Source organism: Zeugodacus cucurbitae, chromosome 3, assembly GCF_028554725.1.
Source record: "Zeugodacus cucurbitae isolate PBARC_wt_2022May chromosome 3, idZeuCucr1.2, whole genome shotgun sequence".
NCBI classification, from domain to species: Eukaryota; Metazoa; Arthropoda; class Insecta; order Diptera; family Tephritidae; genus Zeugodacus; species Zeugodacus cucurbitae.
In genome coordinates this window covers 5,772,866-5,786,290 of record NC_071668.1, presented here as the reverse complement: position 1 = coordinate 5,786,290, position 13,425 = coordinate 5,772,866, and the positions used below count along the sequence as shown (strand labels likewise).

At 28.8% G+C, this 13,425-nt stretch overlaps 1 protein-coding gene across 4 annotated transcripts; it reads left to right on the top strand.

The window, feature by feature from the left end:
- Window positions 1–405: 405 nt before the first annotated feature.
- LOC105214188 (intersectin-1) lies at window positions 406–7,497 on the top strand. 4 transcript variants are annotated; one of them, XM_029041636.2, is made up of 13 exons: window positions 406–550; window positions 793–1,315; window positions 1,488–2,276; window positions 2,353–2,777; window positions 2,841–3,114; window positions 3,174–3,321; window positions 3,382–3,648; window positions 3,724–4,376; window positions 4,473–4,728; window positions 5,029–5,382; window positions 5,581–5,854; window positions 5,922–6,095; window positions 7,281–7,497. In XM_029041636.2, exons 2-13 carry the CDS (start codon window positions 1,152–1,154, stop codon window positions 7,289–7,291), a joined length of 3,789 nt encoding a protein of 1,262 aa, XP_028897469.2. In that variant the 5' UTR covers window positions 406–550; window positions 793–1,151; the 3' UTR covers window positions 7,292–7,497. The 4 variants fall into 4 exon arrangements, with proteins under 4 accessions (XP_028897469.2, XP_028897468.2, XP_028897470.1 ...); XM_029041635.2 differs by lacking the exon at window positions 7,281–7,497 and having other exon boundaries at window positions 5,922–6,217; XM_054226846.1 differs by lacking the exons at window positions 406–550; window positions 7,281–7,497 and adding an exon at window positions 605–741 and having other exon boundaries at window positions 5,922–6,217.
- Window positions 7,498–13,425: the final 5,928 nt, after the last annotated feature.

The following is a 13,425-nucleotide window of genomic DNA, read 5'->3' as shown; positions in this document are numbered from 1 at the left end:
GCGAAACGTAACCTCAATTCGTCAGGGATGCAATTGAATGTATTAAATAATTTTAATTGCTTATCCAACGTATAGACCTTCAATAATTTGAACTTGAATAATAATTAAAAATCTATCTCTCTTTTAAATAACTTTAAAATCTCTTAGTACTATTTTAAAGTAACAAACAATGATCGATTATTATAAATATTAACATTTGGTGGTAGTATATCTAGTCCGAATTATGTCTATGGTTTACATTGATAATTGTAGTTTAAATTTTGAAAGCTGGCTTAGAATCTATATAAAATAGACAGTTTATAATATTCTAAGATATATATAGAAGTTGGATTCAGAATAATTAATAAATACAATTATAATAAATTCTCTAGTAGCTTTTATCGATATCATTAACCAGACGATAGATTCGAGCGATTTTTACGACTGGCATCTCCGTTCCAATTCGATTTATTGATTCGGTGTGACGTTTATTAGATTCGTGAAAAAGTTAAGTGTCGCGAAAAAGTTTGGGAGAAATAAAATTTTCTGTGCAGTTTAAAAGCATTATAAAGTAATAATTCTGTAAAAAATATTACAAAACATCCAATTCATTAATCACTTCTAGAATTTATTTGTTCAAATAAGTTTTGTTTAATTAGTCCAATACAATTTAACGCATCATACATACTTTAAGCAGTCAATTTATTATCGTCGTAGCCCATTTTATATACGTGCAGTTAATAAACTCTATTTTTTAAAAAAGTATGTTTTCCGTAAAAATGAGCAAAGCTAATTGATTTTTACATATTTTAGATTTTTACTCCTCCCCTCTGTATTCACAATAATAGTAGCCTCACATAATTCGGTGTACACAATAAAAGAGGGGGCAGGTAATAGGGGAAAAAGCTGATAAGGCCAAGGCACTAAGGGGGCGTTAAGGAATACATACGATAAGAGAATAACAAAAACGAAGCTGAGCTCTACTGAGAAAGTGTAAAAATAGCAAAAAAGTTGTATAATTGTGCGACGACTGAAGTCAGTGGAAAACAGTGTCGTTTGAAAGGATCGTCAGTGATTGCAGCTTAAAACGCTCAAGCTTTCTTCCGCTATTGATTTGACTTCAACGAAAGTAGAACGACTATTATCGAGTAAACGTTTGAATTGTTTCTGCAATGAACGCTGCGGTTGATCCGTGGGTGATAACCCAAAGGGAGAAGCTCAAGTATCAGGAGCAATTTAAAGCACTACAACCACAAGGAGGATTTGTGACTGGTGCACAAGCGAAAGGCTTCTTTTTACAATCACAATTGCCACCGCTAATACTCGGACAAATATGGTGAGTCAGCATACGCGAACGGCGTTATCAATATTTCGTATTGTAAAGCCCGGCAAAGATATAAAGTTTAAAATGTGTCTATAAATAATATAATAAGACTACACTACGGAAATATGCATATAATAATATTATATTTTATTTAAAATATGTTTTTTTTACGTTAACGTTTTAGGGCTCTGGCAGACACAGATTCCGATGGAAAAATGAACATCAATGAGTTTAGTATTGCATGTAAATTGATTAATTTAAAGCTACGTGGCATGGATGTACCGAAGGTTTTACCACCCACATTACTTGCTTCGCTAACCACAGTGGGAACTACGCCAACAATGACGCCCACCGGCGCCGGAAGTTTGAGTCCACTAGATCCGCTCAAATCAATGTCTGCTGTTGTTAAGCCTCCTACAATACCTGGTGTAGTTTCCAGTGTACCGATATCGGGCGCAACCTTGCCAGGTGCTGTACCCGCTGTGCCAGGTATTGTTCCGGGCACATTACCAGGTGTGTTACCACAAGCTCTACCAGCTACAATGGCTACCGGTGTGGTCTCTGGTGTTCCAGCTACAGTAATACCCGGGCAAATGCCAATCAATGCAGCAGTTCTCCCTGGCGGTGTAATGCAACCTGGCGTCATGCCAGTAGGTGCTTCGGTTATTCCAAATGTACCTGGTGTAGGTGCCATACCTGGAGTAATGCCCGGCATTGTGCCGCCAGTGGCAGGTGGAGTTCCAGTTCCTGGTATGGTGCCAATGTCAGTAGCTGCAACGGCTGGTGTCGTACCACCAGCTATGATACCTGGTATTCCACCAGTTGCCAGTGGTGTGTTGCCAGCTGGAAAAATAGTTTCGCCACCTAACAGCAATGAGGTTTCCAAATTACCAGCCACACCAACTCCACCACAGAGTAATCCACCCAGTCGACATATGTCAATATCAGAGCGTGCGCCATCTATCGAATCACCGTAAGTAGCTCCTTGGAATACATTTATTTTATGGTTTAGTGTTTAATGAATATTCATTTTATTTCAATTCAAACAGTCAAAGCGAGTGGGCTGTCAAGGGTCCAGCGAAGCGTAAGTACACACAAGTCTTCAACGCAACTGATCGTACGCGTTCTGGTTATTTGACCGGCGCACAGGCGCGCAGTATACTCGTACAAAGCAAATTGCCACAAGCCACACTCGCCCAGATTTGGACACTCTCCGACTTGGACTCAGATGGTAGACTAAGTTGTGACGAATTCATTTTGGCTATGTTCCTCTGTGACAAAGCCATGAATGGCGAAAAGGTGCCAGTTACATTGCCCATCGATTGGATACCACCCAGTTATCGAAAAACCAAATCTCGTCAAGGTTCCATATCAGGACCGGGTTCGCGCGCTGGATCCACACCAGCTTCCCGTCATGCATCAGTTTCATCGCAAGGTGCAGTTGATGCAGATCCGGCTGCAGGCCTTCCTCAAAGTAAAATAAATGAAAATTGAAATAGAAACGGTGAACTAATGTTATTATTTATTCTTCTTGCAGCAACGTTTGAAGACAAACGCAAAGAGAACTTTGACAAAGGCCAAGCAGAGTTGGATCGAAGACGTAAATTACTGCAGGATCAACAGCGTAAAGAAAAGGAAGAGCGCGAGCGCAAGGAACGCGAGGAGGCGGAAAAACGCGAAAAGGCACGGCTAGAGGCCGAGCGCAAACAACAGGAGGAATTAGAACGACAATTGCAAAAGCAACGTGAATTGGAAATGGAAAAGGAAGAACAACGAAAACGCGAGCTCGAAGCTAAAGAAGCGGCCAGAAAGTAAATAGAATAGAAAGTAATATGTGCTTTGGATAATTTGCTAAAGTGTTCTTTTTTAGGGAGTTGGAAAAGCAGCGACAAATGGAGTGGGAACAAGCGCGTATAGCAGAGATGAACGCTCAAAAGCAACGTGAACAGGAACGTGTCTTGAAACAAAAAGCGCACAATACACAACTTAATGTTGAACTGAGCACACTTAACGAGAAGGTAACTGGACAATATACAAAGTTAAACATGCGAAAACTAATAAAATATGTAATTCTTTAGATTAAAGATTTGTCACAAAAGATTTGCGACACACGTGCCGGTGTGACAAACGTTAAAACCATAATCGATGGTATGCGCTCACAGCGAGATACCTCCATGTCGGAAATGTCTCAACTCAAAGCGCGCATAAAAGAGCAAAATGCCAAGTTGCTACAGCTGACACAGGAGCGCGCCAAATGGGATGCAAAAAGTAAGAGTATTGCTTTGAGTGGCGCTACCGATGCAAATCAACAGGAGCAATTAACTGCTGCTTTCGCTAACAAACAAGTAAATACAGTCACAGCGCTATTTTCTGAAATCACTCCAAATTTACTAAAAATTTGTTTAATTTTTTGTTTACAGTTAATCATCAAGCAACTGAAGGACAAAGTGGAAAATATACGCAAAGAAATCGAATCCAAAAAGGAAGATATCAATTCCAACGATGTGCAGGTGGCTGAAGTGAAAGGCGAATTATCGGCTTTAATCGCCAAATGCGAAGAATTATACGCCGATTATGACACGCAACGCACACAAGTGCTTGAGTTGAAGTATAACAAAAAGAATGATAATGTTTCGGCTGTAACGAGCGCCTGGGACACGGGTTCAAGCGCCTGGGGTACCAGCGTCGATCAGTATGCACTCACAAATGATACGGCCGCCTTGACGGAGACAACTGCTACAACTGCTGCGGCATCTGTAGATACCTCCGGACCCGCACCCGAAGGTTTTGTCAAATATCGTGCGGTTTATGAGTTTACCGCACGAAATCAGGATGAAATTACTTTTGTACCAGGCGATATCATACTGGTGCCGTTGGAGCAGAATGCCGAACCCGGTTGGTTGGCTGGTGAGATAAACGGACACACTGGCTGGTTCCCAGAAACGTACGTGGAGAAAATGGAAGATGAATATACGAGCGCCACAACGACACAACCCATTACAGCCGAGTCAGATACGAATGAACAGTTAAGCGGTTATGCAGCACAAGACGCCTTCAACGACAACAGCCAGAGGTAAAGTGGTTCGGACAATATTTTCAAGCAGAATTGATGGCAGTGAATACAATTTATTTAACTTTATGTTCTAATGCGTTTGTTACTTTTTTTTAGTCTCGGCACGGATGCACACAACGGTGAGGTGGAGTATTACATTGCGGCATATCCATATCAGTCCACTGAAGCTGGCGATTTGAGTTTCAATGCCGGCGAAATGGTAATGGTGATTAAGAAAGAAGGCGATTGGTGGACCGGCACAATTGGCACACGCACAGGTATGTTCCCGTCGAACTATGTGCAAAAAGCGGACGTTGGTACGACAGCAACAGATGCAGCGTTGGACATTGCCGGTGCCTTTGATGAGCAAAAGGTAAGTAGTTATAAATGAAAAATTGTTGTTTGGTTTTGTTTATAGTTAAAGGACTAGTAGCTGTCATTAGTGTTGAAACGGTTTGTGACACATATACTACTAGCTTCCTGTTGCTCCAAGCATCCCATCATCATTTATCATATAAACACACATTGCGTATATTTGCATTTTCAACATACATATCGTACATGCATATTTATGTATTTTTGTAATACTACTAACAATTTATATATACAAATTGCTTTTCCACATTTCCTTCAAATGCTGCGCTCCATTGCCGCCTTTTGTAACATTTCACAGGAAAATGGCAACGCAACCGATACGACCGATAGTGTCGCCGCCATAGCAGCCACAACACCACACGAACAATTCACAAGTAATGACACAGCAACAGCAACAATAACAGCAGTACCAACTGCAACAGCAACACAACAACAACAACAACAACAACAACAACAGAAATTCAATAGCGGCATAACAACTGCAACTGATAGTGTAATTGATCATACAGACGCCGCTGCAGCTGCCGAAGAGACGCGTACAAATGAAGACTTGGACACTGAAGTCTCACAAATCAATACACAATCGAAGAGTCAGAATGAGTCTGCGGAATCGTTTAGTCGCCCAATGTCACGCACCTCTTCCATGACGCCTGTAAATAATTTGTTAACATCCTTTATCCTTTATATTATATATGAACCGACATTTGTAGTTTTACATCATCAGTTTGTATTATTTGTGTTGTTGTTTATTAGTCACGTACAAAAGTTAACAATTTTAACTGCAGCACTTTTTACTCTCTCTATTGTGCTTGCATATTAGTATTTAATATAATTTTTCTCTCTGCATCAGGGTATGCGCGCCAAACGTTCGGAAATCGCACAAGTTATTGCACCATACGAGGCTACAAGCCCGGAACAACTCTCACTCACACGTGGACAATTGATTATGATACGCAAGAAGACCGATTCGGGCTGGTGGGAAGGTGAATTGCAGGCGAAAGGCCGACGTCGCCAAATCGGTTGGTTCCCCGCCACATATGTGAAGGTTTTGCAAGGTGGCCGCAATAGTGGGCGTAATACACCTGTGTCGGGTAGTCGTATCGAGATGACAGAACAAATACTAGGTGCGCCCTCTTTTGAGTTAAAACATATTTTTTTTTTGAATTCACAAATATATTTGCTTCATTGCAGACAAAGTCATTGCATTGTATCCATACAAGGCACAAAACGACGATGAACTTTCGTTTGAGAAAGATGATATTATCAGCGTGTTGGGACGTGACGAACCTGAATGGTGGCGTGGCGAGTTGAATGGTTTATCCGGTCTATTTCCTAGCAATTACGTTGGGCCATTTGTAACCTCCGGTAAGAAGGCGCACAATGTCAAATAATGCCGAGTTTTAAATGATTTGAAAAAATAATGTAAAATTATATATTTATTTATTTATTATATGTCTAATTAAAAAAAATGTAAATTTTAAGTTGAATACTCTCAAAGTAGCTTAAGTTATTTAACGTTTCTTTTGCGCACGCTACGCTCTCTCACACACAACCTCTTACATAGCATTTGTGCATATTTAAGGCGAAAATTTTTTACAGAAAAACAAAAATTTATTGCTAGTGTGTCTCAATTTCCAAGCTTATCTTCTCATATGGCCTTAATTAAGCACAACTGCTAGGCAGTCAGTCCATGTGCATAACTCTTGCGCAGCTCTTTGGTTTTTTCTCATTACAAAAATAATTTTATTATTTCCATTGTAAATTAACGCGCACATTCCAATATTTTGCTTTGTAATTATTAAATAATAAATTGAAATCGCCACATCGGGTCAATTTAGTAATCTTTAGGCTTAATTTGTAAAGACTTTCATATTTTATACGTCATATTTTATAGTGATAACTTGAAACAAGTTTTTTTTCGTTTTCTTTTCTTTTCGAATGTTTGTCATTTCATGCTAAGATTTTTGCTGTTCTATTATTTATATGTATGTACATGATTGAGTATAATTTTTAGTATCCTTAGAATGCTCACACCCGAATATACAGTGATTACACTTTAAGTGCTCTAAGCGCACGCAACAACATGCGTTTAAATTCGATTTCGTTTTTGCAATGATTTAGTTGAAATCTTACATTTACATTAATTGTGTTATATTTTGGTTTTTGTTATTGTTTTCTTTTGAAACAACGTGTATATTTTTTATTTTAATTTTAATAAAAATCCAAGCAACATAGTATTTGCTATTTATAATATAAACATGTAGTTATTATATATACAATTATTATTTTCCCATAAACTCTGCGTAAACTTATATTAATGTTATAATTTGTTTGTAATAGATCTAATTGAATTCTATAATATAATAAACTGGCATATGTTTTAATAAACCGTTTATGTTTCTTTGAAAAGTTAACGATTGATTTTTTATTTATTTATTTTTATTTTTTTATTTTTTTCCATTAAAAAATAAAATTGAATGTATTCATATTAAAAAAAAAGTATGTTAAAATACTGTTATCTTGTATATTTCCACGCTTGTTTTTTTACAGGAAACGTGTAACGAGTCTTTGGCGCTGACATGTAAGCATAAGTTGGTAAAGGTCATACAAGTAATAGTAGTAATTAAAAAGATTATATGAAAGTTTAAAAAAAATGTTTAAAAAATTTTGTTTAAAAATTAGAAAAAAATCAGAAAAAAATATTAAAAAATGGAAATGGAAATGAAAAGTATTACTACTGTAACGCGGCACTTTAGAATTATAACAAAAAAAATTAAAATTAAAAAAATAAATACATATACATACATATATAAATATATATAATATAAAAAAATTTATAGCATTAAATTATGTATTAGACTCATTCAATGTAGCATATGTTAAACGTTATTTTTTGTCTAAGCTATAAAAAGAAAAGATTATTTGTGAACTATATACTCTAAAAGGGCAGTGTAATGCAAATTATTGTTTTCTAAACTCTACACTGAAAAAATTTTTATTATTTTTAATTTAAAAATAGAAAATTTAAAATTCGAAAATAACTTATTTTCAATTCACCCTTTGACCTTTATATTTATTTGTATCATATATTGAAATCATATATGGGAAGCGTTAAAATTACAATTAAATAAAAATATTTTTTTAATATTTTTGCTTAATTTGAAATTTTGTTTAAAAAACTTTTTTTTCACTTTCACATATCATATATTTTCAATTGCTTCACAGCAGTACAATCTAATAATTTGCAAAAACGAAAAATAATTACATATTTGTAAATGATTTAAATGTTTTATAAAACAATGTGGATTATACAAAACAAAGCAAAAAGACAGTTAAAGCAAACAATTATCACATTAAAATATTTCTTATAACTATACAAAATTTCGAGACAATATGCAGCTCTTTGACATGTATTTTGCTTATATTTAAATAATTAATACTATATGAATAAAGTACTACTATGGCTTTATACGAAGATAAATCCATGAAATTATGTAATCAGTGATAAAATCAAAATAGAAAAACAAAAATACTCGTGTTCGAATTAATTTTAATTTAATTTACAATTGAATATTTTGTAATAAAGTTTTTATTTATTATTTAAAAAATAGGTACCACTAGACGGTTTAAATGGAGTTTAAAAGTTATAGCAAAAAACAAAAATCCGTAAAATACTAAAAACTTTAATTTAAAAAAAATTCAATTCTCAACTTATGTTCGAAATTAATTTAAGAAGAATTAATTTATTCTGTTAAATTTATTGAAAGTGTTTTAATTTTAATATTATCCTAAAACACATCAATATTTTTTTTTTAACAGAAAATTTTCAATTGGAAAATTTTAATTTTAATTAATAAATTTTTTTTCTAAAGAATCTCAACTTTTGTTAGCATAAAGTTTACTTAAAAATTATTAATTTATTGAAAGTATTATATTTTTAATTTATTATTTTTTATGTTTATTTTTAACAACAACAACTTTGTTACTTTCAAATCGGAAAATTGTCAAAAACAGATTTGTGAATTTATACAAACAGCTTGTACTTCCAAGAGCATATTTAGCAGCAGAAAATATAAAATATATAAACGTTCAACTGAAATATAGTAGGCATAAGCAACCTTTTGTGGATTGGGCTCAAGTTCCAAAATGAAATAGAATTTACATTAATACATACATATAAATATATAATTATAAAGAGTTATTAACGTTCAATGGCATGGAAATTATACCAACGTACATACATACATTTACTAAATACACTGTAAAAAATATATAGTTATACAATTGTTATTTCGAAAGTGTTTTTGCGTATTACCAAATAATATAACAAATCAACCGAAAAAATAATAAATAAATACCTATATTAATAAAAATGTATCAATAAATCATCAAACTGTCGACTATATACATACATACATACACACATACATATATTCACAAACATTAAAATTATAAACATTATTTGTATATATAAAACATATGTATGCTTACGCTCTGCAAATAATCTGAATGTTAACTGTTGCATATGCATATATTATAGGAGTACACATACAGCATTAATAAAAATATAATAAAAATAAAAAACATGCAATCACAATTAAATATATGCTAATATTTATATTTGAAAAAAAAAATCGTTTAATAAAAAGTGTTAAAGTGCATGCAATAATTATTATTAACAATAATGCATACTCACTAATATCATTGAAGAGGCGTGACAAAGTCTAAGTCTAACATACGTTTTGTATGACATAAACAATGCCGCTTAAAAACTATTAACTTACCAACAAATTTGTCATAAGCATTGATATCATAACTAAATTGTTTGTGTGTTGAATAAAAAGAAATTATAAAAAAATAAAAAATTAACTTTTTTTCATTGTTTAAAAATTAATATTTTATTAATTTAATTAAAAAAAAAATAAAAATAAAAACTTCTTTTCATTGTTTAAAAATTAATATTTTATTAATTTAATTTTAAAATTAAAAAAAAAAAAAACATTAAAAAATAACTTTTTTCCATTGTTTAAAAATTAATATTTTATTAATTTAATTAAATATAATATATATATATACAAAAATATATATATATATTTTTTTTTCATTGTTAATATTTTTTTAATTTAATTTAAAAAATAAAAAATAACTTTTTTCATTGTTTAAAAATGAATATTTTAATCATTTAATTTTAAAATTTAATAAAAAAAATAAAAAAATAACTTTTTTCATTGTTTAAAAATTAATATTTTATTAAATTAATTTTAAAATTTAATTAAAAAAAAAATAAAAAATTACTTATTTTCATTCTTTAAAAATTAATATTTTATTAAATTAATTTTAAAATTTAATTAAAAAATAAATAAAAAAAAAACTTATTTTTCATTCTTCAAAAATTAATATTTTATTAATTTAATTAAAAAAAAAATAAAAAAATACTTCTTTTCATTGAAGTTAATTTTTATGTTTTTTTTTATTAAATTTTAAAATTAAATTAATAAAATATTTTCTTTTTTCATTGTTTAAAAATTAGTATTTTATTAATTTAATTTTAAAATTTGATTAAAAAAATAATAAAAAAAATACTTTTTTTCATTGTTTAAAAATTAATATTTTATTAATTTAATTTTAAAATTTGATTAAAAAAAATTAAAAAAAAAATAATTAAAAAAAAATAAAAAAAATACTTTTTTCATTGTTTAAAAATTAATATTTTATTAAATTACTTTTTTCATTGTTTAAAAATTAATATTTTATTAATTTAATTTTAAAATTTAATTAAAAAAATAAAAAAATACTTTTTTCATTGTTTAAAAAATAATATTTTATTAAATTAATTTTAAAATTTAATTTAAAAAAGAATAAAAAATTCCTTTTTTTCATTGTTTAAAAATTAATATTTTATTAAATTACTTTTTTCATTGTTTAAAAATTAATATTTTATTAAATTACTTTTTTCATTGTTTAAAAATTAATATTTTATTAATTTAATTTTAAAATTTGATTAAAAAAAATTAAAAAAAAAATAATTAAAAAAAAAATAAAAAAAATACTTTTTTCATTGTTTAAAAATTAATATTTTATTAAATTACTTTTTTCATTGTTTAAAAATTAATATTTTATTAATTTAATTTTAAAATTTAATTTAAAAAAAAATAAAAAATATTTTTTTTCATTGTTTAAAAATTAATATTTTATTAAATTACTTTTTTCATGGTTTAAAAATTAATATTTTATTAATTTAATTTTAAAATTTAATTAAAAAAATAAAAAAAATCTTTTTTCATTGTTTAAAAATTAATATTTTATTAATTTAATTTTAAAATTTAATTAAAAAAATATATTTTTTTTTCATTGTTTAATAATTAATATTTTTTTAAATTTAATTTTAAAATTAATTAATTAAAAAAAATAAAAAAATACTTTTTTTATTGTTTCAAAATTAATATTTTATTAATTTAATTTTAAAATTTAATTTAAAAAAAAAATACTTTTTTCATTGTTTAAAAATTAATATTTTTTTAATTTAATTTTAAAATTAATTAATTAAAAAAATAAAAAAATACTTTTTTTATTGTTTCAAAATTAATTTTTTATTAATTTAATTTTAAAATTAAATTAATAAATTATTTTTTTATTTTTTTTTAATTAAATTTTAATTTTTTTTTTTAATTAAAAATAAATAAATAAATAAAAAATATTTTTTTTCATTGTTTAAAAATTAATATTTTTTTAAATTTAATTTAATAAAAATTAATATTTTATTAATTTAATTTTAAAACTTCATTAAAAAAATAATAAAAAAATACTTTTTTCTTTGCTTAAAAATTAATATTTCATTAATTTAAGATTAAAATTTAATTAAAAAATAAATAAAAAAAAATACTCTTTTTCATTGTTTAAAATTTCATATTTTTGGAATTCATAAAATTTAATTTTAATAATTTTTGTATATTTTTTTTTATTTATGTATATAGTACATATATTTGCTTAAATTATTTATGGTTTCTTAAAGCTAATTCTTTTAGTTCTTTTTTAAGCTCAAATAATTAATATTTTTAAGTTTCAAACAATCAATTCAAAACGAATTTCACCCAAATGCGTGTTTACACTAGCTGCATCACTAAATTGACATTAAATAAATAATTAGGCGAAGGCATTCATAGTACTATATGCATATAGTACGAGTACATAAATGCAATATGTTGCTTTAATATTTACTACAAAACCAAAGATAACTAGAATTTGTTAAATTTATATAATGGTATAGATATACATACATATATACATATAATGCATATAAACTATAGCCCAATAATTGAAGATCTCAGCTTTGAATATACATAAATGCATAATTACATACAAAATGAGTTAGTCAAACTAGACACAAGTAAATACCTATACATATACATATATATATATCAAACCTTCCTATATGTTATGATGACTTATGATGCATTCAACTTTAATGCCTTTACAAGAAGTTAAATTGATCTTCTTCATCTTGTTAAACAATAACCAATAGCAATTAATGCAATTATGAAAACTGTAAGTATATTAGCATGATGTTGAGTCGTTCCATTACATACTAGTATATTCTAAATACTATATACAAATGTTTAGTGAAAATATTATTGTATTAACGGTCAATACACAATATATACCAACGAAATACAAATGTATATGCAAGTATATAAAAGGTATATATAAAAAATTACAAAAAAAAATTTACAACTTCTACAATAGAAGCAAAATTTGCGGTTACTTGGTTAGAACGCCTAGAAATATGCAACGTTTTCGGCACTTAATGAACTAAACAACTTCATTTAAGCTTGTATACTTCTGAAAGTGTACAGAAAAAGAAGAAGCATACACTCTGTACACCAGATATTATTTTTTTTAAATTCATGTTACTTGAAAAATAATTCCAAATTAAATACAAACAAATAATTTGCTTCATATACAAATTGATAACCATACATAATACAAGAGAAACGATTAATTTTTGCATTGTCTTGTAAACAACGGCGTCTTCAAATGATGTTTGCTCCACCAAATCAACTATGGCATGTTGTACAGCAACTAAATGCGCCTCGCTATTGCATTTGGGCATTCATACAGTTATATAAACTACGAGTATAATATAATATTCGCGCAAATAGAAACGTTGGCATAAATGTTATCATATGCATTCATTCATGCAAATTGTGTATAAATTTGAACCGAAATTCCAATGAATTTATGTATGAAACTACATATAGACACTTACATACAAACATATAAGGAATAAAGTTAATAAATATATATACATATATATATGTAATAAACAAGTTCATTCATCTAGCTACATGCATACATATATCAATTTATTTGATGCAATAAATGTACAAGTATAAATAAATTATTGAATTCAAAAACAGAAATAGTTCGTGTTTTAATGAAATATTTTGGAGATGAAATCGCTTAACTGTGCTACTTAATAAGCTGATGAATAATTACTTATGTTTTTAGACCGGAAATTACCAAATAATTAAAAAAAATAAGAAAGAGGTTAGGTTAGGTTCTATGACTGCTAACCGAAGGAAATGTCTAAGAGATAGTCCTTTGTGAAACCAGGATCATCCCTTGATTACATCCTAAGACTCTATATACGCTATTTCGCATCTTCTTCTTGACTGGCGTAGACACCGCTTACGCG

Bases quoted from the DNA above. Each gene is read 5' to 3' on its own strand.
- LOC105214188 (XM_029041635.2), top strand. From the start codon at position 1,152: ATGAACGCTGCGGTTGATCCGTGGGTGATAACCCAAAGGGAGAAGCTC. The intron at 1,316-1,487 runs GTGAGTCAGCAT...TTAACGTTTTAG, and splicing joins CTAATACTCGGACAAATATG to GGCTCTGGCAGACACAGATT. The intron at 3,322-3,381 runs GTAACTGGACAA...GTAATTCTTTAG, and splicing joins TGAGCACACTTAACGAGAAG to ATTAAAGATTTGTCACAAAA.